We start from the raw sequence: 22,375 nt of genomic DNA, 5'->3' as shown, positions 1-22,375 counted from the left end.
GGCACTACAGCTGCTTCTGGTGCAAACTGAGCTGAGTGTTTCAGGGTTTTGCTTATTCGTTGTAGCACAATGGCCAAGTGTCTCTTTCTTCTCCTTCCCCTTTGGATTAGTGATATTCTGTCATCAAAAACTGCTAAAAAGGAGCCAGGTCTGTTCTTAGCTGATTTGATTACTGAAGACTGAGAAATGTTTGTCTTTGAGTCTGTTACTTGATCTGTCCAGGGTTGCCTGTGATTCGGAGCATCTGGGGTAAGTTCAGCAGTAGGTCTGTGACGTAGCATGAGCATTGGCATTCAGCTCATCTCCGAAGGTGGAGAAACTCAAGCTCACTGTCAGGGCCCCACTTTAAAATCGAGGCAACTGCACTGCAGAAGATTAAAATGTGCTTTAATTAGCCTCCAGCACAGTTGTAACGGTGTGATTTCTGTCACTTGTCTCAGATTGGAGGGGGGGGGTTGTTCTGTTTTGGTTTTAAATTGAACTAATCGTTGTAACACGCTTCCTTTGCCTTACTTCCACAAGATGGGATCGCAGAGTATAAAGCTTGGGTTGAGTAGCTGGGGGACCAGACAATGACATTCCTGTGCAGCTTCGACAGAAATGCCGTCAGAGCTTCACTGCCGTTAATGTGGGCAAAACCTAGCTAGGAGGCGAAGGGCTCTTAAACTGAGGCTACTCTCAGTAAGCCTCAAAATTTGTTATGCACATTTTCCCGTGGGGAAACCTTCAGCTGAACGCTTTCCCCTCTGGCTATCAGAAATGTGCGGACATAAATTTAAATTGTTAATTTACCCGAGTCCCTAGAGCTCTATCTTCAGACAAATTATGTGCCTCTCCCTCGGGGAATAGAGGGAGGAGGGGGGCTAACAACCCTCTTGTCTCGTATACAGGAATAAGGCCTTGCAGCCAAAGCATAGGACTGAAATTTGGGAGGCCTGGCTTCTCTTCCAGCTCTGCAGTGTCATGTGATTTCGGGCATGTTGCTTATCTCTGGTGTCCCAGTTTGTCTCCCTGGAAATGAGGACAGTGAGGTTTCCATTAAGTAGGAAGTGGTAACGTTTAATTCCTTGGTATTTGCAAAGCACTTCAGGATCTTCAGTTGGCAGGTGTTGTAATCTCCATTTCAGAACTTGTGTCCAGCCCCAGTGCAACTTTCAAAGTTCATTCCACGGCACCCTGGAAACCCACCTTTCTTTTTACAAGGCCCATTGTGACATCCAGTGCTCTTTCCTGCCTAGGCAGGGGGTCAGTCTCGATGACCTGTTGAGGTCCCTTCTAACCCTAGCACCTATGAATCCTGCACATGAAACGGTGACACCCAAATGAGGCAATAGGGCACCCTTTAGAAACCCTCATTACTGCTTCCCAAGTGGCTGAAAGGGATGACTTCCTCGCCCTCGCTTCCTGCTGCTGTGTGCTGCTACCAGCATTGCCAGAGTTGGGTTTTGTTTTGTTTTCTAAGGGGAACTTCGGCATGTCTGTTTAGATACTGAGTTTTAGATCAGACCACATATCGTTTGTAGAGGCTTAATGGGATAGCAGCAGGACTTAAGTGCAGCAGCATCCAGAACATCTTGCTAACTCTTTCCTGGATGTAGCTGTATAGCCACTGGCTTGTGACAGTCCAGACTTCCAGCAGAATATAGCTGTCCAGTTAGGGTTTGAATACTCACAGGGCTGAGCTTGTTCTGGGGTGCAACATGCTGCACAATGGAAGATGCTGGGCAATGCTGCACATGGCGTTTAGGGTTGGTTTTGTTAATGAGTTGTGAATCCCCTGCTAGTACATTAACTTGGATAAACAAAGTCCAGAATTGCTTTTTAACTTTATTCCTTGGCAACTTTTTTTTTTAGTGTTCACCAGAGTGTCTCTGCTACAGTAAGAGACCTGATGTAGGATCATTGTTTCTGGAAGAACCATGCTTATAGCCTTTCCGAAATGAGTCAGCCTCTGTTTACAGTTTCTCCCTCTTCTCGAACACAATGTACCTTTTGCCTTAATGAGAACGCCTTACGGAAAACCCGGTAGTTCAGCCCCTTTGGATTTCTTTGGCCTTCTCTAAAAGATTGAAGCAGCTTTTAAATGCTTGTGTTTAACAAGCTCCTCGATACCCGATTCCTTGGTACTAAATCTGACAGTACGGATCGAATACAAGATGAATAGCTGAAGGAAAAAAATAGTCAAAATACCAGGCTGAATTACAAAATCCTCAGGGCAAGATAAGTAAGGGAACTTCTGCAGGTGGCTTGACCATTTGCTGAAAACATGGCATGGATTTCATGGGTGCATATTTAGCTCGGTGGACAGGAAATGTGTAACCTTGAAGACTTAAATTTATGAATCTTTGCTCAGAACCAATATGTAAAGTAGAAACCATTCTCATATTTGATCTAAGCTTTCAGAGCAGATGTCAGTGTAACGAAGTAGAAACTTGAATGACAGAAGTGTCCTTATGAATTAAACCCTTTAAATACAGATGGATGAGTGGACTGAGAAAGCAAAACCAAGGCAGAAACCCAGTTGTCTTACCTGGGTCTATCTGCTGCGAGTGACTGAGACCTCTGATTTCAAAAAGTGTTTACTGGAAGAGTATGGGGTATGGTGCAGCGGTGTGGCTGGAACTACTGTATGGCAACACAAGAGAATAGCTAATTTATTGAATAGTAGGTGGCGTTAGCTCCCTGTACAATTGTCTCCTTTTGTTTGGCTCTGAAAACCGAAGTTGCTGTCTGGAAAAGATGATGGTTTCAAGCCAAATCTATGGGCAAAAAAGAAACCCCAAACCCTTCAAAATGCTGTCATTGGGAGCCTAAAGTAATTGTAGTTCATGTGACCTCCATCAGGCTTGGGGTTGAAGGTGAGCTAGGAAGAGGAAAAATTGGGTTCATTCCCTTGGTTTTCTCCCACATATATCAAGGCCTGAAATGTGCTTACACACCAGTCCATTCTTTTCCTGTTTTAGCTTCTGTTAATAATTCAGGTCCTATCTGTCCTGCAGGTGCCTATAATGATGGGAGAAGGAATGAAACTGGGGGGCTGTTTTAGAGTTGTCTTTTTTTAACCCCCTGCTTAGCTTTGGGAAATGAACTTGGCAGGAAGGATGTCTTTACGCATCTTTAATAAACTCCAGCATGTCTCCAGTAAACATCTGACATCCCAAGGCATCCTTCAGTAAAACTTGAGGGCAGGATCAAACCTTGTACTTTTAAAGGTAAAGGATGGGAAATGCCAAGATGGGGGAAAAAAAACCCCCACTTAAGCCTCTTTCAGACTTCTTTAAACACCCTAAGGAAGGAAAAAAGGCACCAAATCCAATGCCTGAAAATTCTTCTGTAAGCTGGTTGTGAAGATCAAGAGAGGGCATAGTCTCCTGAGTGTTTGATTCACAGATGCCATTGATGACTACAAAGGCCCAGCATCAATAGACACATTAACAGTGAAAAAAATGTTTAATAGCAAGCGTTTGTATAAACCTTTCAACTTCTCCAGTGGGGAAAAAGAGGTGTAAATGCCTGCATTTATCTCTTTTCTTCCCCCCCCCCCCCCCCCAAACATTAGCCAGTGAACCAATTAAAAATTGCCTGGTTTTGCTGTACTTCAGATACGCCAATACAAAAACTCGATGTAATTGGAGATGGTGCCAAAATCCAAGGGAAATGAGAAGCAACCTTGCTTTGAGAGACTGTAATACAGCAAAGCGGTTTGAAAGGAACTGAAATTAACAGGTGCCCTGGAATATGATCCACCCTGAAACCACCATGTGTCTCCTGCAGCATGTCATGCATTGCTTCATATTTGGCATTAATGGCCACCGTGTGAAATGCTAATTTCAACTTTTCAACAGGTTACTTAAGGTCAAGGAGACTCTTTAACTCTCTGACTTCATTTTCTGTAATGCTGGTTGTCTCCTTTCTCCTACAGTCCACAGATTCACACAAGTTGAGGCTGGAAGGAACCTGTGAGATCATCGGGTCCAGGCCCCCTGCTCTGGGGGGCCATTGTAGAAAAATGTAGTGGTTCCATAAAGATTTTTTTGTTTGTTTGTTTATAAAGCTCCTGATTTAGGCCTCTGGGTGATGAAAGGGTCTGTCAGGGTTGCCCAGTCAATCTAGGAGCTTTTTGACTTGTGCAGCAAAGCATTTTGTGGTAATAAACAAATGCAGACCGTATCCTCAACGTGGGAAAGGAGCTAGAAATTCCAAAAAGTCTGTGAAGGACCTTGCTACAGCTAATTTTGTTTTTGTATGGAAAGAGGTACTGAAGTTTTGATGGACAGCAGTTTCAGATAAGAGAGAGTACATTAGAGCATAAGGACTCTTCTGTAGCAAAACTTCTAAAGCTGCCCCCCCCCCCCCCCCCGAGGACCTTTGAACTAAGTAAAGCAATCATGGCATCTTCTTCAAATGTCAGACTGTAATGGCTGCTGTGCAGCATTGGCTATGTAGGCTGAATATTTTAATTCGGAAAGCTTCTTGTCTATTAGTCCCCTGGCTGGGGAAAAGATCCACGTTTACTTCGGGTAGGTTTGTGCCTCTATTTCAGGAAGGCTCTCAGTCAACTGCTCTGAGCCCCATGAGCAGCTTCTCCTTGTCCACATCAGTGGATCACAGCTGGATGCAGAAAGTGGAGTGCAAAGTGGCTAGCAATGGAATTTGTCTCCACCCAGCAGTACTTGAGTGAAAACTGAATATGCTGCAGGGGGGCTTGGGGGAAGGGAAGCCTGGGCTAGGGCCCTGCTATTGTGGAGTGCTTTTGGAGGTGAGCTGGATTCCTGTTTGAAGGGACAGCCAACATGTTTTTAAGAGGGATGGTTGGCAGGTTTGTGCCAGTGGTCTAGGAGCAGTCCTTGGTAGCAGTATATATCCGTTAGATAAATCTTCATGGGCATTGCCTTCATGAGAATTTTTTTAATCCTCTTTTTGGAACAATTCAAATACCATTTCTTTTTGCTAAACCTCTTTTTATACAGCTGCAGTCATCAGTCAAAATAGGCGCTGCTGTCCCACGTTTGGTTTCAAGTCCAAAATGTGACTTGTTCAAGACTGAATTCAGTGTCTAGAATTGGTGATTGAAATCATGAAAGACAATATGCCATGAAATTTGGGCCTGTCCTGTGTAACCTGGAAAACTTGCAGTTTTGTGGGTAAAGACTCCTGTAGAACCAAGCTAAGGTCTAACTTGGTCTTTCAAAGACCGTCTTTAATGGCCCGTTTAAAATGACGCTCTGTCCTGCCTTCTTCATGTGATCCATTCCTTAAACTATGCTCGCAGCTTTGGATGTATTGAGGATGTCAATGAGAAGGCATACGTTCCTTCTACACTTCTTTAGAGAATGGCTTTATACAAATTGCAACAATATTTATAAACTGGTGCCCTGCTGCTATTCCTGTCTAGTCACAAACCCCCCCCCCACAAAAAACCCATTGTCCATGTTTATTTAGCAAAGTAACACCAGCACTAATGGTCTGTCTTATGCTAAAACTTGGACAGATTCTTAATTTGCTGCCAGAAAACTTGCGTCGAGCTGGCGTTTCCTAAAGGAACATCTCTAGAAGTGTTGCTGCCTCCCAAAAAAAAAAAAGAGAGAGAGAAAATAGAGCCAGCATGATCTAACCGTTGGCAGCATCTCTGCAAATGTGCTTAGGCTGAGGTAGCCTGTTGACTAAGTGAGCAGAAGTTGCCATTAGGAGCAAGGCCGGTAAAGCAGTCTTGACAGAACTAGGATTTGGACTGAAGACATCTCGTTCGTTCAGTGCTTTCCATGGGCAGGTTCAGCTTTTGCCAGATTGCGCCAAATACAGCTAAAATTTCTCCGTTCAGAAGTTTGGGTTGCGAAAGTTTTGATTGTTCCCATATTTCAGTGTCTTGGCTATCTGGTAAACTGCACCAACAAAAGCGTGCTGCTGCCACTTTTTACACGCTGACGTGCATTTTGCCACTTACACAACTGCGTGCAAAGCAGCGCAGCGCGCATCAGCTTGCATGCAGAGCAGGTTTGATTGAGTCTGCTCCAACCTGCCAGATTTCTGGCGTGCTGTAGGACAAAAAGGTATGTATATAAATGCCCTAAGCAAGTAGATGAGTGTATTATTGTGGGGGGGCACACACAGGTGGGGTCTTCTCAATGAGTTTGGCTCATGGGTGAGCAGGTGGACACCATTTAATACTAAACTGCCCTTAAAGGAAAAATCTTTATTTTTCCTGTCAGACTTTCAGTTTCCAGCTGGTGCTTCTGATTTTTCTGGAGAGAAATTTTGGCTTTTTGTTAATATTTTTTCCAAGAGGATCCTCCATTTTCTGACCAGCTCCTGCCAGAACTCCACTCTTCAATGCTTTTGTGTTTACGGTAGAAGTCGGAGGCTGGAGAATGTCCCTGCCCCGAGGTGTTCACAGTAAGGTGTAAGGTGTTTCTCTCCTGGCTCTTGCTCGGCTCTGGTGGGAGCTGGGGTGGCTTGACTTGCTCACAATGTCTCGGTTCCTTAGGGCAGAAAATCGATTTTAATAGGCTTTTGTGTAATCTGAAAATCGTCTCTCCAGGAAGAGGCCCCTTGTTAGAAACATGCACTTCTTGAGGTGTGTTTAGCTAGTTTCTTACCACATCGTTCCTGTGAATAGATCTGAAAGGGACTCTGCTTCCTTTTTTTTTTCCTTTTTTCTTTTTCTTCTCTTTGAAAGGAAAAGAGAACCTAAATTGATACTGTTCTTGTAAACCCTGGCAGAGTGCAGTCATTTTGAAATCAAATTCAGTCTTAAATAAAGCACCAGGTACACCACATTTTCTGAGTTGCCTGTTTATATACTGTGGTTTTCACAACCACAGTTTCTCTTTTAAATGTGTGCCTACCCCATTACTGAGATCATGAGGTGCCTCCTGAACAGAGGAAGCCAACTAGACACCGAAGGCAGGAAGCTGAATGACCATTTTTCTCTAATAAAAGAGCAAACATTTTTGACTGGTGCCAACTTTAGGTGGTCTCTCTAATGGGAAGCATTTAAATGTCTCATCCGTGGTTTTGCACCTTTTTTAGGTTCATGGCATGCTCTATAACTCTTCTGAATTTTACAGGACCCTAGTCAAGAATCGCGGAGCTACAATCTAAATTCAGGACAGTTTTATGGAGAGATGCTCACAGCCTGAAATGGTTGAGAACCTCTGATCTAGCTGGTGCCAGGTGAAGACATCGGGCAAAACCTCTTGGCTGTGCCATGCTCTTCTCACCACTTTCCCCTTTTTTCCTTCTGTACCTGGGCAGTAAAGTTGGCTCATGCTGCCAAGGCTGGATTCATTTGCCAGCATGAGAGCTTTGTAGAAGCATATACCCCCGCACCTCACCCTTTGGCCTTGGGAGGAGTGGGAAAGGGGGCGAGTTGGCTGAAAAGCATGGCTTCATGGACCCATATCCCTTTGCCCAGCAGGTCGCGCTGCTCAGAGCATGGGGTGGTGGGGTTGGAGGTAGCCCAAAAGAGCAGCCATGGGCACCATTGGGGTAGTTGGGGCAGGCATGGATTGTTGGATGGAGTGAGGGAGGCACGTACCTCCTTGCACAGGGGCAGCGTGCTGTGGCACCCTTAAAAAGATCTCCTGGCACCCCAGTGGAGAATCACTGGTCTAATCACCCTGGTAAATCGAAACTTGCAAATTTAAAGCATTGCTCCAGTTAAATACTCTAGTCAGTGATGCAGTTTGGAGAAGGTTGCATGGCCTTGTCAGCTGATACTGTTGTGCTAGTTGATCACATTTTGAGATCTGACTTGAGTTTCTCCTAGGAGTGACTTGATTCACTTGCAGCAGTATTAATAACAAATCATATTGCGTGGTTTGACTTGGTTATTTTTTTGGCTACCAGGGCTGTAGCCTGTCTGGGGAGGCAGTCTGGGCAAGGAAAACAGATGAGATGGATTAGGTGGGCAGTATGACAACTCATGGCTCTGCCGTGTTCATAGGTGTACTGAATTCTTCTACATGCACCAGTGTCAGCTCAGAGGTACAAAACCAGATCCTGTCACCTCAGGTGGTCCCTTTTCTCTCTTCTTAATCTCTGCAGGTGACTCTACTACTTTAAATCCCTTTTTATCCCCTTCTCCCCCTCTTACCCCTCCCCCCCCACCATCCCTGAATTGGTCTCTTGTACTATCTCCTGCAAATTCCTCAAGGCACTTTTAAGAAATCAGTCAGCTGACCATGGGGTGGCACATTTTAATGTTTATAATGAACAGTGGTTTCTCAGGGTCTCAGAGGGATTGTCCAAGGCACATAGGGTATCTATACATATGCTCCAGGATGGAGAGGGGACGCTTTAATTGGAGCAGCTCCAAGAGCTGCTTTAATTAAAGTGCCCACAGTGTCATATGTATTCGGCCTCCCGCTCTTCAAAAAGGTGGCAGGGGTGCTTGAACTGAAGCTTGTTCAATGAGTGAGCACAGGTGAGCTCTGCCCATGCCCTCTGGCCAGATCCCGGGACCTAGTGTGCAGGCAGCTCCCCACACACAATATACAAGAGTAAGACTTTATTTTGGTTTACCTCTATATACACTACTCAAACCCATAAATTGGGACAATTTTTTTAAAAACGTTATAATGTTTGATTTTTTTTTTCTTCAATATACGATTTGGTTTTTAACTTATAATTTGCTAAAATCATATTTTGTGAAAGATTTGGTGTGCAGGACTTGCCAGCTCACCAAAACTCATCGAGTGGCTGTCCAGCCAAAATAATGAGCCCACCCCTGTGTTCATTTTTCTCATGCACTCCTTGCTGCTTACCCTTTGGCATGGTTTCTGGCTGTGCTTTTCCTTTGTCTCTTGGGGTGGGTCCCTTAAAGCCTGCGACAGGTGACAGGCAAGTTGTGTGTCCGAGAACGAGTTTTCTCGCCTCATTTCCAGACCAACCTAGGCAAGGAAGTTCTCTGCCAAAATGAAGATTTGGAGCATGAACTGCCAATTCGTTTCCGGCAGGAAAACATACAGACGCATGAAACTTTTTAGATGTTTAAAAAAAAAAAAAGGGTTTCTATTGAGTAACGGTTCACTTTTTTCTTTGGTATTCAAGAAAAGAAACTTTTGATATTGATGATGCCGCGTGTGAACTTTGCGGTGGTTATCTCCATCATAGGGTTAAAGTCACTGGAATTGGAAAGAACTCTTCTTGGAGCATTCATTGAGCAGGGATCAAATAGGTGTTACTTTGAGTGTGTTTCTGTGACTTTTATACGGATGATGGCCACTGACTATATTCCCTTCTTGTCTTAAGTTAGTCATTATTTTGCAGTTAAATCCTTCAATATAGCTCCAGTACTGCTGAGACGGTACAAGTAAATCCGTTTCAGGCCAGAAACTGTGTTGATCTTTCTCCATCTTTCATCTAGACTAGATCATAGATTCCCTTCAACAGTACTTCCCTTCTATGATTTGTGTGGTGCAAAAGATTGCTGGGTGTGTAGCGAAGGGCTTACATGGTGGCGGTTCAGAGTATTGGCAGATGTTTGGCAAATTTTTTCTAGAAAACTCCTCAATTGGGTTCTGCAAACAAAATGCCCAGCACTGGAAGGGATGGCCTGCGGTAACTAAAAATCATGAGATTTAGGGGAAAATCAAGAATCTTTCATGTCTTAGGCTTTTAGCATAAAGCTCGTCTTGAATAGAAACTTGAAAGTAACTATGATGATCTATTGAGGTCCCTTCCGACCCTAGCATCTATGAATCTATAGTGAAAATAAGCAAAGAGGTACTTTTACATCATTGATGCTATGTAGGATGTGAAAGAATATTGTGTGGTTAGAAGCTCAAGTTATGACTATATTTTTAGCATTTTTTTTCCTCTTGCTTTTTTTAACTGGGACGCTCCTAGCTGGAGCCTGACACATCCTGGGAGTGAAATGTGAATCGGAAAGGGATTTGTAGTCCTGGAAGTTAAGAATTGCTATTCCTAAGATTTAGCAGTAGGCAACCATCGATCGTTCTAGGTCATGGTGTATGGATGAGAGGTCGCCAGGCCCTTCGTGTATGCCTACACAGGAGTGTGAGGGAGTGAAGGCTGCCCAGACCTTCCCCTTTAGACCATTGAGACAATATCCGAAGGCCAGACAGAGAGCAGACATTGGGTGCCTTGATGGCTGTAGTTATATGCATGTCCGGGAATCAAACCCTGGTCTTGTACACAGCAGACAAGGATTCTGCCACTGAGATAATACACGTTTAAAAACAAGTAAATGGTTTTTGAGGTGGGAGGGGTGGGTTACATTCTGTTTCTCAAAAGAAAAAAAATCTCCCCTTTGCAAGCAAATATAGTTTGACTCCTGATATGAGTGGTGACAGTGTTTCAAGGCTACAAGCAGATGCCTAATGACATCAGAAGAGGTGCGAGTGGACTGCAGGCTGTTTCCTGCTGCACAAACAGCCAGTGCATCTGGCTTTTTGTGACATACGTGGCCTCTTATAATGCGTAGTCTATTGGAAGCTCTTGGCAACTAGTGCCACATAAACACTTATCCTATTTTAAAGTATCACCCTCTATTGAACGTGAAGGTAATGTGATGCTGGCTATTTCCGAAGAGAGAGCATCTCTGCTACTTGCTTGCCAAGAGGACACCTTCATGTCATCTCTGAAAAGCAGGCATTTGGGGCATTTTGTTACTGGTTTCCGATACGATCTTCCACCTCGCTCTTCTGGAACGGCTACTGCAAACCACGTCTTGAAAGCATGTGGATAGAGAGAGGATATTTGAGTGTCCAAGAGGCATAAGGCTGGGTAGCAGAAAACCCCTGCAACCCCCATTTGGACTTGTATAGTTTTGAAGAAGTTCCCGCATTGTGAAGTTACTGCCTCATGCTCAGTTTCTTTAAACGTTTGTACAGCGCTCTGAATAGAGCTAGTTGGGAATCTAGCAGTGAAGTACTACTGCCTTTCTTTTAGAAAATGAAGATTCCTCAAAACGGAACTCTTTTTAATGGCAATGCTTTTGTTTCCTTGGAAGTCTTAGGTTGGGTGCAGGGGGAAAAGGGTTGTGTAGCTATTTCTTCTCAAAACCAGACTAGGGAGTTGGACGTGTGTCTTCTACATCCCAACCAAGTGGACTGTTCCCCAAGCTACTGGCTATGGTGGTATGGGTCTCTGTGAAGTCTCTCCTTTTGGGAACTGCTTCACTTCATATAAATTACAGGTGAGTGCCCTAACCATTGGGCTATAGCCAGATATGGGAAGACCTGGTTGCACCTTGCCCCAGTGAATTATTTTGACAAAGTGGAATGGTACAAATGGGGAAGATTTTGAGATCTGCGCTGGGCTAGGAAAAAAAAAAATTAACCCAGCGGTTAGCACAGAGTGAGAACTCTGACCTCTCCTGTCTTCAAGGTGAGTGCTTAACTACCAGCCTATCGGTTACTGGGCCAGTAAGGATTATCTTGTTTGGTGAGGCTGGGGGTGGGGGGTCCTCCAAAATCTTTGGGAGGTCTTGGGTTTGTCTCGATGCAGAATAGGAAAATATTTCAAATCTCCAGTTTTTGCAGAAGTAGAAACTTTTTTTCCAACCTAACTCTTAACTCCAAAAAAAATACATTCTCACTCCTGGTAGAGACCCTTGGTGGCTGCTGCTGCCGTCATTATGCTGCTCAGTTAGTTGTGGCATTTATGGCATTATCTTATTTGCTGTAAAGGTGGCTTGTGACCAGTTTTAACCCTCCTGTCACTCTTTAGCAGCCTCTTCCTTGTTAGTATTTCTGCATCAATTTGTTTTCCAGATTGTCGATTAATTCTCAAGTAAACTTGTCAAGTAAGAAATTTAATTTTCCATAAACTCTCTTCTAGTCTTGAACAAAGATAAACTATATTTAGGTCTCTAAAGTGTTTTCTTAACTTTCTGCTGCCTCAATCTGAAACTTCTTCTAAAACTCTTATCTGTTACTGCCAGAAACCTGAATGGTATCCAGGTTTTATCATTTTCTGCTGACTTTTTACTAACTAAACTCGATGTGAAGTCACAATGTTACACTTGCATGACAAGACATTGGAGCTAGCAAGAGCAAAAGGGTCTTCTTTTGTACTAGAAGTAAAATGGTTTTATTTTTCAGCCTTATAAACCGTCTGACATGTTATGTTGCAGGCTGGTTACTTGGTGAAATATGAGACTGCTTTATCTTATATCTGCCATTGCAGATCTATGCTGTAGGAATCTTGTACACTACTACAAAAGCCAAGGAAGTTTTCAGACCTGTGTAATCCATAGGCACCTCCTCTTGGAGTGAGAGGCATTGGAGCCTTTATCCCTTAACCATTCCTTATTCCTCTTTCCAGTGGTCCAAGACATCTCCTCGAGTAGCATTAGGATTTAGGAGACTCCACTCCAGTGATTAGTCTCAGCCGGGATGCAGTGGTGTGGTTACGCCACTATTGCAGCAGCCAGGTAAAAATGCCTTGCACACCAGGAAGGGCTGTGGCATGCGTGCTCTCCTCGCCCCTTCACCTCCCCACGCTCTTCCACCTGCCTCCTGCATCTGTTTTCAAGAGACATGATGCAGGGTCGGACCAAGAAAGGGCTGGTTCCACTGCCTGTTTTAGGATCACTGGAGGACCTTATTGAGGCAGGAGGGCACGTACCTACTGCAGCCCTTCCCGGCCTGGCTGTGCAGCAGATGCTCGGGGCAGTTTTACCTGCTAGCAGTTGCACCCAGCTGAGAACCACTAAGGTATGCTGAGGCAGCACCACCCAGTGGGTCTCAACCAGGGATGCCACCACGTTCAAAAAATTTGTGGAGGGCCGTCCTGACTCTAAAGAGGCTGCAAACCTCTGGATTAAATCCATAACATTTATTCTTGGTTGTAAAAGGGCTTCTCTACTCCACTGGACCAAGATCAGGGATCCATGATGAAGAGCTGGTAATCATGCCCTATGAAATGTCCATTTCAAGCCTTATGTGAAGTGTTCAGGTGAGAGGCGCTCATGGGAGAACTGTCGGGGCATATTTACACTAGTGCTGATACCTTTGTCCCTCTGGGTTGACTGTTTGTTTGCCTCTCCCAGCACTACCTCCTTCCTGTCCTCCCGCTCCCTTTTTCTTATAGTCCAGTCAGTCTCTCTGTTTGATAGACTGCTCTGTGCATATCTTTTTCATAGCATCTGACCAAGTGAAGGCTCATGAAAGCTTATGCATCTCTGATACAGTTAGTCTGCAAGGTGCACGTCTGCCCTGCCTTCTGCCTGATTTCAGGCTAACAACTGATTACCTCTCTCTGCTCATGGGTGATAAAATAGTTCTGCAGACTCTACAGAGAAAATTTTGACTTGTGGAAATGAACCTTTCTTGGCTGTAAGAGGTGCTACCAATTTGATGTAAAGTATCAGGAGACTTGGAAATCCTTGAATTTTTATTATCCTAGGTCACTTATACGTGTGCAGACTGGGGGTGGGGGCGTTTTAATCAGAGCAGCTCCTGAGAGCCACTCTAATTAAAACGCTCGCAGTGTCTCTTGCTTTCAGTGCCCTGGATTTCAAAACGGTGGTGGGGGTTCATCGTTCAGCAGGCATTAGTTAGCGCAACTCCACTGCCACTTTGAAAAGGCGGGACGCTGAATACATGAGAAGCTGTGGCATGCTGGAGCATTCTGATTTACAACTCTGCTGCAGACTCAGTTAATCGCGAATTAATCAGAGCCTGTTGGTTGGACCATGTGGGGAAAGCGTCCTTGGATCCCGTATCTGCCAGTGAAGGGAGATCTTTTAGATTGGATCACAGTTAATTCAATTCTAGGAGCCTCTTTCTGCAAGCTGAGCTGTTGAATCCTCTAAGGATCAAAACTGGTTTCCGTTTCCTTGAAAATAAGGTGACCGAGGCCTGCGGAGGAACCCAACTCCGGGTACCAGAACCCCACTTACGCTGGCTTTTGCAATGCTACACCGGTTCGGATCTTGCCCTGCCCGGCTGGCTTGTTTAAATCCTAAAAATCCCTGAAGTGGCAGCATGCTCTTGTATCGGAGACAGCTGGTCACTTCTTGGGGGCCTTTAAAATTTGTATTCTCATTCGGGACTTTGTTTTTAAGGCCTTTGTATGCCTTATGGAAAAAATCTTTCTGAGCAAATAGTTGGTTCACAGCCTGAATTCCTCACTCCTCAGATCTGTTGTTTTTAGTTACCGTTGAGGTTTGGTTTTTTGGGGGTTTTTTTCCTCCTCTGGCATGGTCCTATCTGTTGGGCAGCTGTCTTGTACAGTCCTTCTGGTCTTTCTGAGCACTTATTTAATTAAAGAAGATTTTTCTCCCTAGGGATTCAGGGCCGCATGAGGAGGTGACTTGTGGCTTCCCTTTGACAGCAAATAATGATGATTTCTTGCAGTAGGAATTAGCTTTGAGGTCTGTCTGCTAAGGTCACAGTCATCCAGGGATTTGGGTTTGCTTAGAATATTCCCTGTCTCTCTGAGAAACCTCTCTGGAAATGTTTGTTTTTAAAGGAGGACTTCTGAACCCCTTTGGAGGTGGAAAGCAGGAGTCAAGAGATGCTTAAGACACTCGAGTGTGCCCTGGGGAGTCTTGATGCATTCTCCCAGCCCTCTTTCCTTCGCTCACAGATGACTAGAGTTTAACTGCTGGGGAAACATGGCTGAAATCTTTGGACATCTCCATAACCTAAAGAAGACAAATGCTAGAGCAGAAAGGAAAGGAGCAGATTGTTTTGTTTTTTTTATGCGAGTCTCCCAGGGCCTTGCTGAAGTGTGGATTTGCCTGGCGTCTGCTCATCCTCAGCCAGATTGCAACAAAATTTCTGGATGCATTAATGGTACTGAAGGCCTTGGGTGTTGTAACACATTTCCACTGAGCTTTTTGAGCCCTGAAGTTTCATCTTGGTACTTTTCCACCTGTTTGTTCAAACATTTTTGTTTAGCCCCTTTTGCTTCTTAAGTCATGGGCAGTTTTGAAAGCCTGTGCAGAAACAAAGCAAGCAAACAAGTGCCTTTTGTCCAAATTGTGTTCACATTGCTGTTTCTTGCAGCAAGATCTACCTGTGGTACACCACTTGCCAAGCAGACACGGTAATAAAATACGGCACTGTATAACTTTGCTAACCAATAGCTTGTTGCAAACAAGACTGTAACCTGCATTTCAGACTTTGGGTTTAGGTTATGGCCATTGAACTTATAAAATATGTGAGACAGGAATCAGCTGCTTTAAATAACTTTTTTTTTTGTTCTTAACAAAAACAGTTCAAGTGTGATCCTAAGTGGCTTTTGATTCATTTTTACTAGAGCAGCTTGTTAAACTTTCCTGTGAAGCTGAATACAAACATTTTAATATAGTCTTAATATGAATATTTGACTTGTGCTTCATGCTATATGTCAGGTTTATGTAAGGGCCTGATCTGTGGGAGGGAGCTCTGTGAAACTTGCCTTTAAGTGTACAGTTGAGTTGCTTGTTGGCAGGGATTCCCCCGCACCTCCTCCCCCAGAAAGGATGGTGGTAGGAGTCTGCATCCCCTGCTGTACATGTACATAAGCCAGAAATTACTTTATAAAGATAAGGGCACTGAACAGATCCCTATAGCATTTTGCTAGGAGAGCTTGACATTTTTCAAGTAAAATGAAACAAGGCCATATTAATTTGTGTTTAATCAAAATTGATATATTCATATGTATTTTAATCAACATTTCTATATGTGCATGTGCACACCCTCCCCATTGGATTTACGTACACATGAATATGTTTTATGTGCCCATGCAATTTAAAGATGCGATGTACAAAGATGAGATGTAGAGTGTCCCAAAATGTCAGTTCTGAAACAAGTTAATAGGAATCTAATAGGAGTTCATAGGAATTATTTTCCAGGGCTTTGCAAATTTTGCTTGCCACTCTGGCCAAATCTTTGGAATACCTTGTTTGCTTGTTGCCCTAATAATCCATTTAGAAGCTGAATTAATGCTCATTGTGACCAGATCCATTGCTAATGCAATACTTTTGCAATGGAGGGTGACTATTCTGCAGTAAATGCCCTTGAGAGATGGTGCAGGCTGTTGGAAAGAGCACTGAAGTAGGAGCTAGGGATTCCTTCTCATCTCCTTTGCTTAGCAGCTGCTGGAAAGTTACCTAACCTGTTTTTTAACCCATCAGTAAAGTACGCACACTTATCTCACAGGAGTGCACAGAGGATTGTTTGCACAGCACTTGGAAGATGAAAAGGTGCTAGCATTAGTCCTTTGTATTGAAACACACTGCTGAGTAGAAAGCCTTCTTGGAAAAATCTAGCGTGGGCACTGGTAGTATCAGAGCTCTTGATGGACAGCCTTGCTTGTAAAGACAAAAGCTCATTCTCTACATTGTGTATTCCCTATTTCCTGAAGGATATTTCATCTCTGTAGTGATGACCTGATATTGCCTGCCTCTGCTCATTGGAGGCTTTCAAAGTAGTATGCAGTGTTGATTTTCCCACTTCTAAAATGGTGGCAGTCTGAAGGTATGTAGGTGAAATTACATGCTGAAGTTCGTATAGGAGGAAAACTTGGGTTTCCTAATGATTAATTCTCACAATACCTGCAACCTAACTCATGTATTAATAAAATTATTGATGAAAGGCAATTATGTAGGGTATTATTCACAATCCATTAATCGTGGCTTGTATTGGAATACTTCACCTGACTTGGAGGCCCTCTGTTCATTCACTGACAATAAGGTAGACCATTCAGGACTGCCTGTCTTTCAGCGTTTCTTCTTCCCAAAACAGTGGATGCTTTGATTTTTAATTAATGTAACATGTTTAAAAATATAGTTGTGCTCTTCTGTTGTAACAGTGCACTGTAATCATTCCCTCTGCCTTCCTAAAAACTCTCTCTGCTTTTGGTCTTGCAAGTCAAATTAACACTAAATTGCCATAATTTTGCATTCTGTCAGTGGGAAGCCATCTGACAGCAGAGTGCTGAAGGCGGCCAAGTAGAATCAAATACATCAGAACATACATTTGTCATCGAGGAGGACTTTAAAAGTGGTTTTGCTTCTCAAATCTGAGCCTGCATATCAACGCTTAATATGAGCATCAGCAAAACTGCAGTTGGGAAGAGAGAAGTCCTGGTCTTGCTGTTCTCGTGGAAGGTGCCCAGTGCTATAGAAGGGGGAGAGGTATCTCTGAATCCTCGCCTCAGTGGTGTCCTCTTGGCTCAGTGACTCGTAGGGGCAGTAAAGCTTTAATCTTTTCAGTGGTAGCTCAGATGCGTTTCTGAATTTTTAATTCCTCCTACTCGGCTGCATACCAGTCACTCAGGCGGTGCTGAGGAGGAACTGAGTGTGCTTACTGTAGCTTTGGGTTTGTAAAAGTTGCTGGTACAGATTTCTTTGCTCTTATCAGAGCCTTATAGAGTTTACTCCATGTTTAGTATATTGGGGCAGTATGAAAGGGCTGCTTTACCCTTGGAAGTTGGGGGTGGGGAAACAGTCCCTCCCAATGTTTATATAATTGACTTTTGTTAAAGGCTGATGACTTGAATTGTTCAGATTACAGTTCCAGGTTATTAAGTTTCATGTGTAAGACGTTTTTCATGTTGAACATTAGACTGCTTGACTTGCCAAGCTTCTAAGGAGGGTTGTGACTAAGTTAACATGTGTTCTGTTTCCTACACGTAACGTTTTCCTTTACTTAATATATTCAGTATTGAGAGCAAACATGAAGTCACAATCCTAGGAGGACTCAATGAATTTGTAGTGAAGTTTTACGGACCACAAGGAAGTAAGTATATATTGTGCCTTCCATGAACCCAGCATCACAAGCTAATGCTTTATGATGGCCTCGGGAGAAACAGAAGCGGATAACCAAGTACCACATCCCTTGTTCCTCTCTAGAGACTGGGAGTAGCTGAGAAACGTGGAAACTGGGGCAAGATGTCAGCAGCTGTCATTGTGTTTTAGGTTGCATTTTGTCCTCAGTCTTTCATCCCCTTCCTCCCCATGGATAGCGAGGGAAGGTGGGGGAAGGAACCAAATTTCAGACACTAACCCTGGATGAATGTGGCTACTCATAGCTGGATGCAGGTTGGGAGTTTGGCTGCTGTGCACAAGTCGCAGCTCTGCCTTTTGCAGGCTAAGTCTGAGGTCCTCAGTGACATTCCCCTTGGTGCTCAGCACCTCCAACTCAGGGCCTCTGAGTTTTGCATCTTCTGCCGAATGTTGTGGAGCGTTCGTAAGCCATGGTGAAGACGGAGATGGATTATTCCAAAAGATTGGACCCCTTGCTGGGTTTCTAACATGTCTGAGTTTAGTAATGCCTCTGAAGGTAAGTAGATTATTCAAAACTATCATTTGAATAGGACTTGTGGGTCCTTGGGATGAAAGCAAATGCTGTATTTAAATTCTGTTGTCTTTGTGAAGGATGTAGCCCCTCACTACTCTGGGAAGGCCTTTACTGTAGGTCTTCCTGTCAAAGTTGTCTCAGAGGAGGTTTGACATGGGGTCTTGTTCCAAATCCTTTTTTTCCAAGGACTTGTGTTGCTAAATGCCATCGCATTTTTCCTCTAGCCAGAGCTCTGCAGTATGTCTAATTCCCACATTTTTTTTTTTTGTCTCATTGCAGCACCATATGAAGGTGGAGTGTGGAAAGTTAGAGTGGACCTTCCTGATAAATACCCATTCAAATCCCCATCTATAGGTAACCAATCCACACTTCCACTCTGTCTTTCTTGTTTGTCTAATGCCATTTTGCATTCATAAATTTAATTCTACCAAGAATTCCCAAAATAAGGTTGGTGGGATTTTTGGTTTTGTTGGTTTTTTTTGTTGTTTTTTTTTTTAAAAACCCCTTGGCAGGAAAGCAGAGCTCTCCTGCGTATTTGAGCTTTCTATACAGAATATTTATAAAACCTATAGGGAGAATGAATTTGCTGTTTAAAATACTGGATTAGGAGTTGAATTTATGGGTTCAGTTCCTGATTTGGCTCCAAAGTTTCCCTCCATGACCGTGAGCAAATTTAAGCTGTGTCAGTTTTCCCATTTGTCAGGATGCAGGTACTTCACCACCTAGGAGGGGGCTGGAATGATTGGTGGGTGTTCTGGGTGGCTTTTTTTTTTTTTTTTTTTAAGTGCTCAAAATACTATAGTGAATGAGCAGAGTGCAATGCACACATCTACCTCGATTGAATTATTCATTAACATGGACTGGGGTCTGTGTGCTTTATACTGTAATGTTCGTGTTTGGATTGACCTTGTGTTTGAAGTAAGCTGTTTAAAAATCTCTTCAGTGTCATGAAAGGAAACTAAAAATGGAGAAGATGGAACCTGCATCACCTTCCATTTACAAATAATGGGCTAGGAAACGTTCTTGTATGCCGTGAAAGAATGTAGGTCTCTGCTTATATAATCAGAATAACGATCAGCTGATGCAACTGTCATGGTGGGTGGCTGAAATAATAATTCACCTGTCCATACTGAATCAGTAAAGACCAAGGTAAGCAAAGGTTTTCATGGTAGGACACATCCTTATCATGTCTTTTAGTTCTTGAATAGTAGCAGCCAGACTTCACTGTCCTCCGCCATAGTCTCTGATAGTTTGGGCTAAGTTGAACACAGAATTTTCTGCCTTGCTTGAAAAAAACAAACAAACCCCACAGCAAATTGAACTGCATGATTGGGTTTCCCCACCCTTTTCTTGAGGTATGAAATAAGTGGAATGACATGGCAGCTTCCAGTTGAAAAGTATTTGTAGTTCAGTCGACTGAAGTCATCTTAAACTTTTCCATCCATCTAAAACCCCAAGTAAATATCTTGAGGAAAATCGGTATGGAAACTTGACTAAGTGGGTTGGACTAGATGGGTCCCTTCCAATACCAGTCTCCTGGTTCTAAATTGTCGAGCGTTCATTAATTACTTAAAATAGACTCTGACACTGAGGCTTCTTCCTATTTTTAAAATCTTTGTCTCTTGTGAGAACAAATTTCTCATCTCTTGTGCTAACTATTCCCTTTGGGGATGATGAAGCCGCATATGCAGTGTGTGTGATTTTTATATAAAAATCCTAACTGGGTGACCAAGATGCATGCATATCTGAACTGATCTCATTCCTGCAACCTTGCTACTTCCTTTTGCGCTCTACAGTGCTGGATCTGAAATTTTAAATTGTAAGACCTTTTGTGTTGGAGACTGTGTATCCAGGAAGCACGAAGTGCTTCTGGGTGTTAGGAGATGAGAATAAATTCACAAGTACCATTGTTTCTGTGCTGTAATCTTTAGTGTGAATGTGGAGGTGGACTAACCTCAGAAAGCATCTAACCCCTGCTTGACCTAGCAAACGCTTTTTGGCTTTAAACCTTTTGTCAAAGTGCAGTAGTACTTTTTTCCTCTCGCCTGATCTGCTGTTTCCCATGTTGGGAGTTGCGGCCGCTGACTTGGCAGCAAGGGCACGCATTATTACTGTTAACCATGCTGAGTCTACACAACGTGAACCAAGCCAGGGTCTCTTCCAGGAATTGCTCACCGCAGTCCAGTGAAAGCACTGGGACTGACCAGGACTCGGTTTGCTCCTGGGGGGTGTTTAGTTCTGCTTGCGATGCAGAACCTGGTTGTAGCTCCATTGGGCTCTGTTTTGATGTCTGTATCATTTTAGTCAGCCTTCAAAGGAGACTTGCACTCATGTACCCTCTGTAAAGCTCTCTTCTTCCTTCGTAGCGTTCCTTTCACTCACTCCTTGTAGTAGAGGGTCTGTGGCCCAAATCCAGCTCCCGTTCAGGCAGGTACACAGCCTGTATGCAGCTAAAGTTGCCTACGCATTTGGCACGTGGGGACATGTACTCAGATTTTAGATCCTGCTCACGGGTGTATGCCTTGGGGGTTTTTTGCCATCTTGAGGATAAACTCAGTAGGGATCCACTCTGGTTGCCCTTTGCGGGAGTTTTACTTCCCCTAGGTAGGCATGTAAACCTTGTGCAAATCCCCAAAATGTTGGTCACAGAAAAATCATGACTAGTGACTGCAGGAAGAACCTTTTAGCTCAGTAGGTTAGCAGTTGGGGAACTTGATCCAGGCTTAAGCTGTCACCCTGTTCACTCCCAAGGGGGTTTAAACATGTCTCTTAGTGTGCTTACCACCAAGCCTTGGGCTAGGCATTGCACAGAACACCCTCGGCTTCTGTGCAACTGGCCTGGTGAGTGGGCAAGAGGGGCAGGAGATCAAACCAGAGGGAGTGTGGCCCAGTGAGGTGTTAACTGCTCTGTATAGAAGTGCTCTCAGTGCAAGTCCCTGCTCCCTGATGGGACTGAAGCTATCCTACTACTGTCTATTAAATGCCAGGTGCAGATGCACCATTAGGGGCAGCCTGGGTGCCCAGTGCGAAGCTGAACACGAGAGCTAGTCTCAGAGACCCAATGAGCTGATTTCTCATCGGCCGCTCTGCCCAAGGACTTCTGGAGATGGATGGGGAATGGTATTGGGACTGGCTGGTCCAGGGGAAGATGAAGGCAGCTGCAGCAAGAAAGGTTTTCTTTTCTTTCATGTGGCTTGTCCTTTTGCTGCCCAGTCTGGGTCAGGGTAAGGCCAGGCCTCAGTGAACCCTTGGCCCTTCTGGGGACAGCAAAAGCTCCCCACAGGCACTTTTTGCTTGAGCCACATAAGTGTTGCAGGAGGGATGGGCAGTGTCAATGGAGCAGTCTGCAGTCCTCAACAGGAAACCAGGCCTGGCTTGGAGGTGAGAGGGAGAAAATCCTGCAGTGATGCACTGACCCGTTGTAGCTGGTGGCTGTTGCTGTTCATTCTAGTTTCCTTGGAGCACACAGTTAATGACACCACTCGCCCCTGCCACCTGCAGTCAGTAAGGCAGCTCTGATTCTGGACAGTGAAAGACCGTGGCTCACCTGGAAGGAGTCCTGGTTTGGTCTAATTTTATTGATCCATAGCAGAAGAAAAAGGGGAAAGATGACTTCAGTGAGAGCTCTGTTGTCCGATTCTAGGGACAGCTCTCTCCAAGAGGCAGAAGAAGCTTTCTTTGCACAAAAAATGTAGATCCCACCACACTGGTTGCACATGCATGCAGAGTTTAAATAGGCAGCCAAAGTCGCTGGCTCATAAAATGTAACCCTTGTCTCTAACAAACGACATCTCGCATACAGAGATGTTCAGACAACAGTGCTGCTTTTGCCACTTCCCTGTGTCTTTGGTGCTCTGTACTGAAATATATCAGTCCATTTAAAAACTCTTAATGTGAACTTTGCAAAAGGGGAAGAAAAAAGTCCATTCAAGAAATGTGGTAGCTTCCTAAAGCGTATTGAAGTTCCAAAACTCTGCTCTTGATGAACGGCAGCTAGTCTTCCTTGTATGAAAAGTGGGCTCTGATGAACCCTCTCCAATCAGCTTTTATCCCAGCGTGGCATTGAATAAGATACCTAAGAACTTGACCGAGCCTGTTGTTTGGAGTGTACTTCA

At 44.0% G+C, this 22,375-nt stretch overlaps 1 protein-coding gene across 6 annotated transcripts in view; it reads left to right on the top strand.

The window, feature by feature from the left end:
• The window catches only part of UBE2H (ubiquitin conjugating enzyme E2 H), a 69,963-nt gene that overhangs the window by 16,495 nt on the left and 31,093 nt on the right, over positions 1-22,375 (top strand). For all 6 annotated transcript variants that reach the window (XR_016441691.1, XR_016441689.1, XR_016441690.1 and 3 more), the window contains exons 2-3: positions 17,623-17,699; positions 18,540-18,614. Coding sequence is in view for 1 of the 6 variants with exons in the window: in XM_090041494.1 (XP_089897620.1) it covers positions 17,623-17,699; positions 18,540-18,614 (152 nt within the window). In the remaining 5 variants the exon portion in view is untranslated. The remainder of the gene's footprint in view (positions 1-17,622; positions 17,700-18,539; positions 18,615-22,375) is intronic.

This window comes from Crocodylus siamensis, chromosome 4 (assembly GCF_052110815.1).
Source record: "Crocodylus siamensis isolate JL-2025a chromosome 4, ASM5211081v1, whole genome shotgun sequence".
Classification (NCBI taxonomy): Eukaryota; Metazoa; Chordata; order Crocodylia; family Crocodylidae; genus Crocodylus; species Crocodylus siamensis.
Note: the sequence above shows the minus strand (reverse complement) of the source record. Positions and strands in the feature narration are given on the sequence as shown.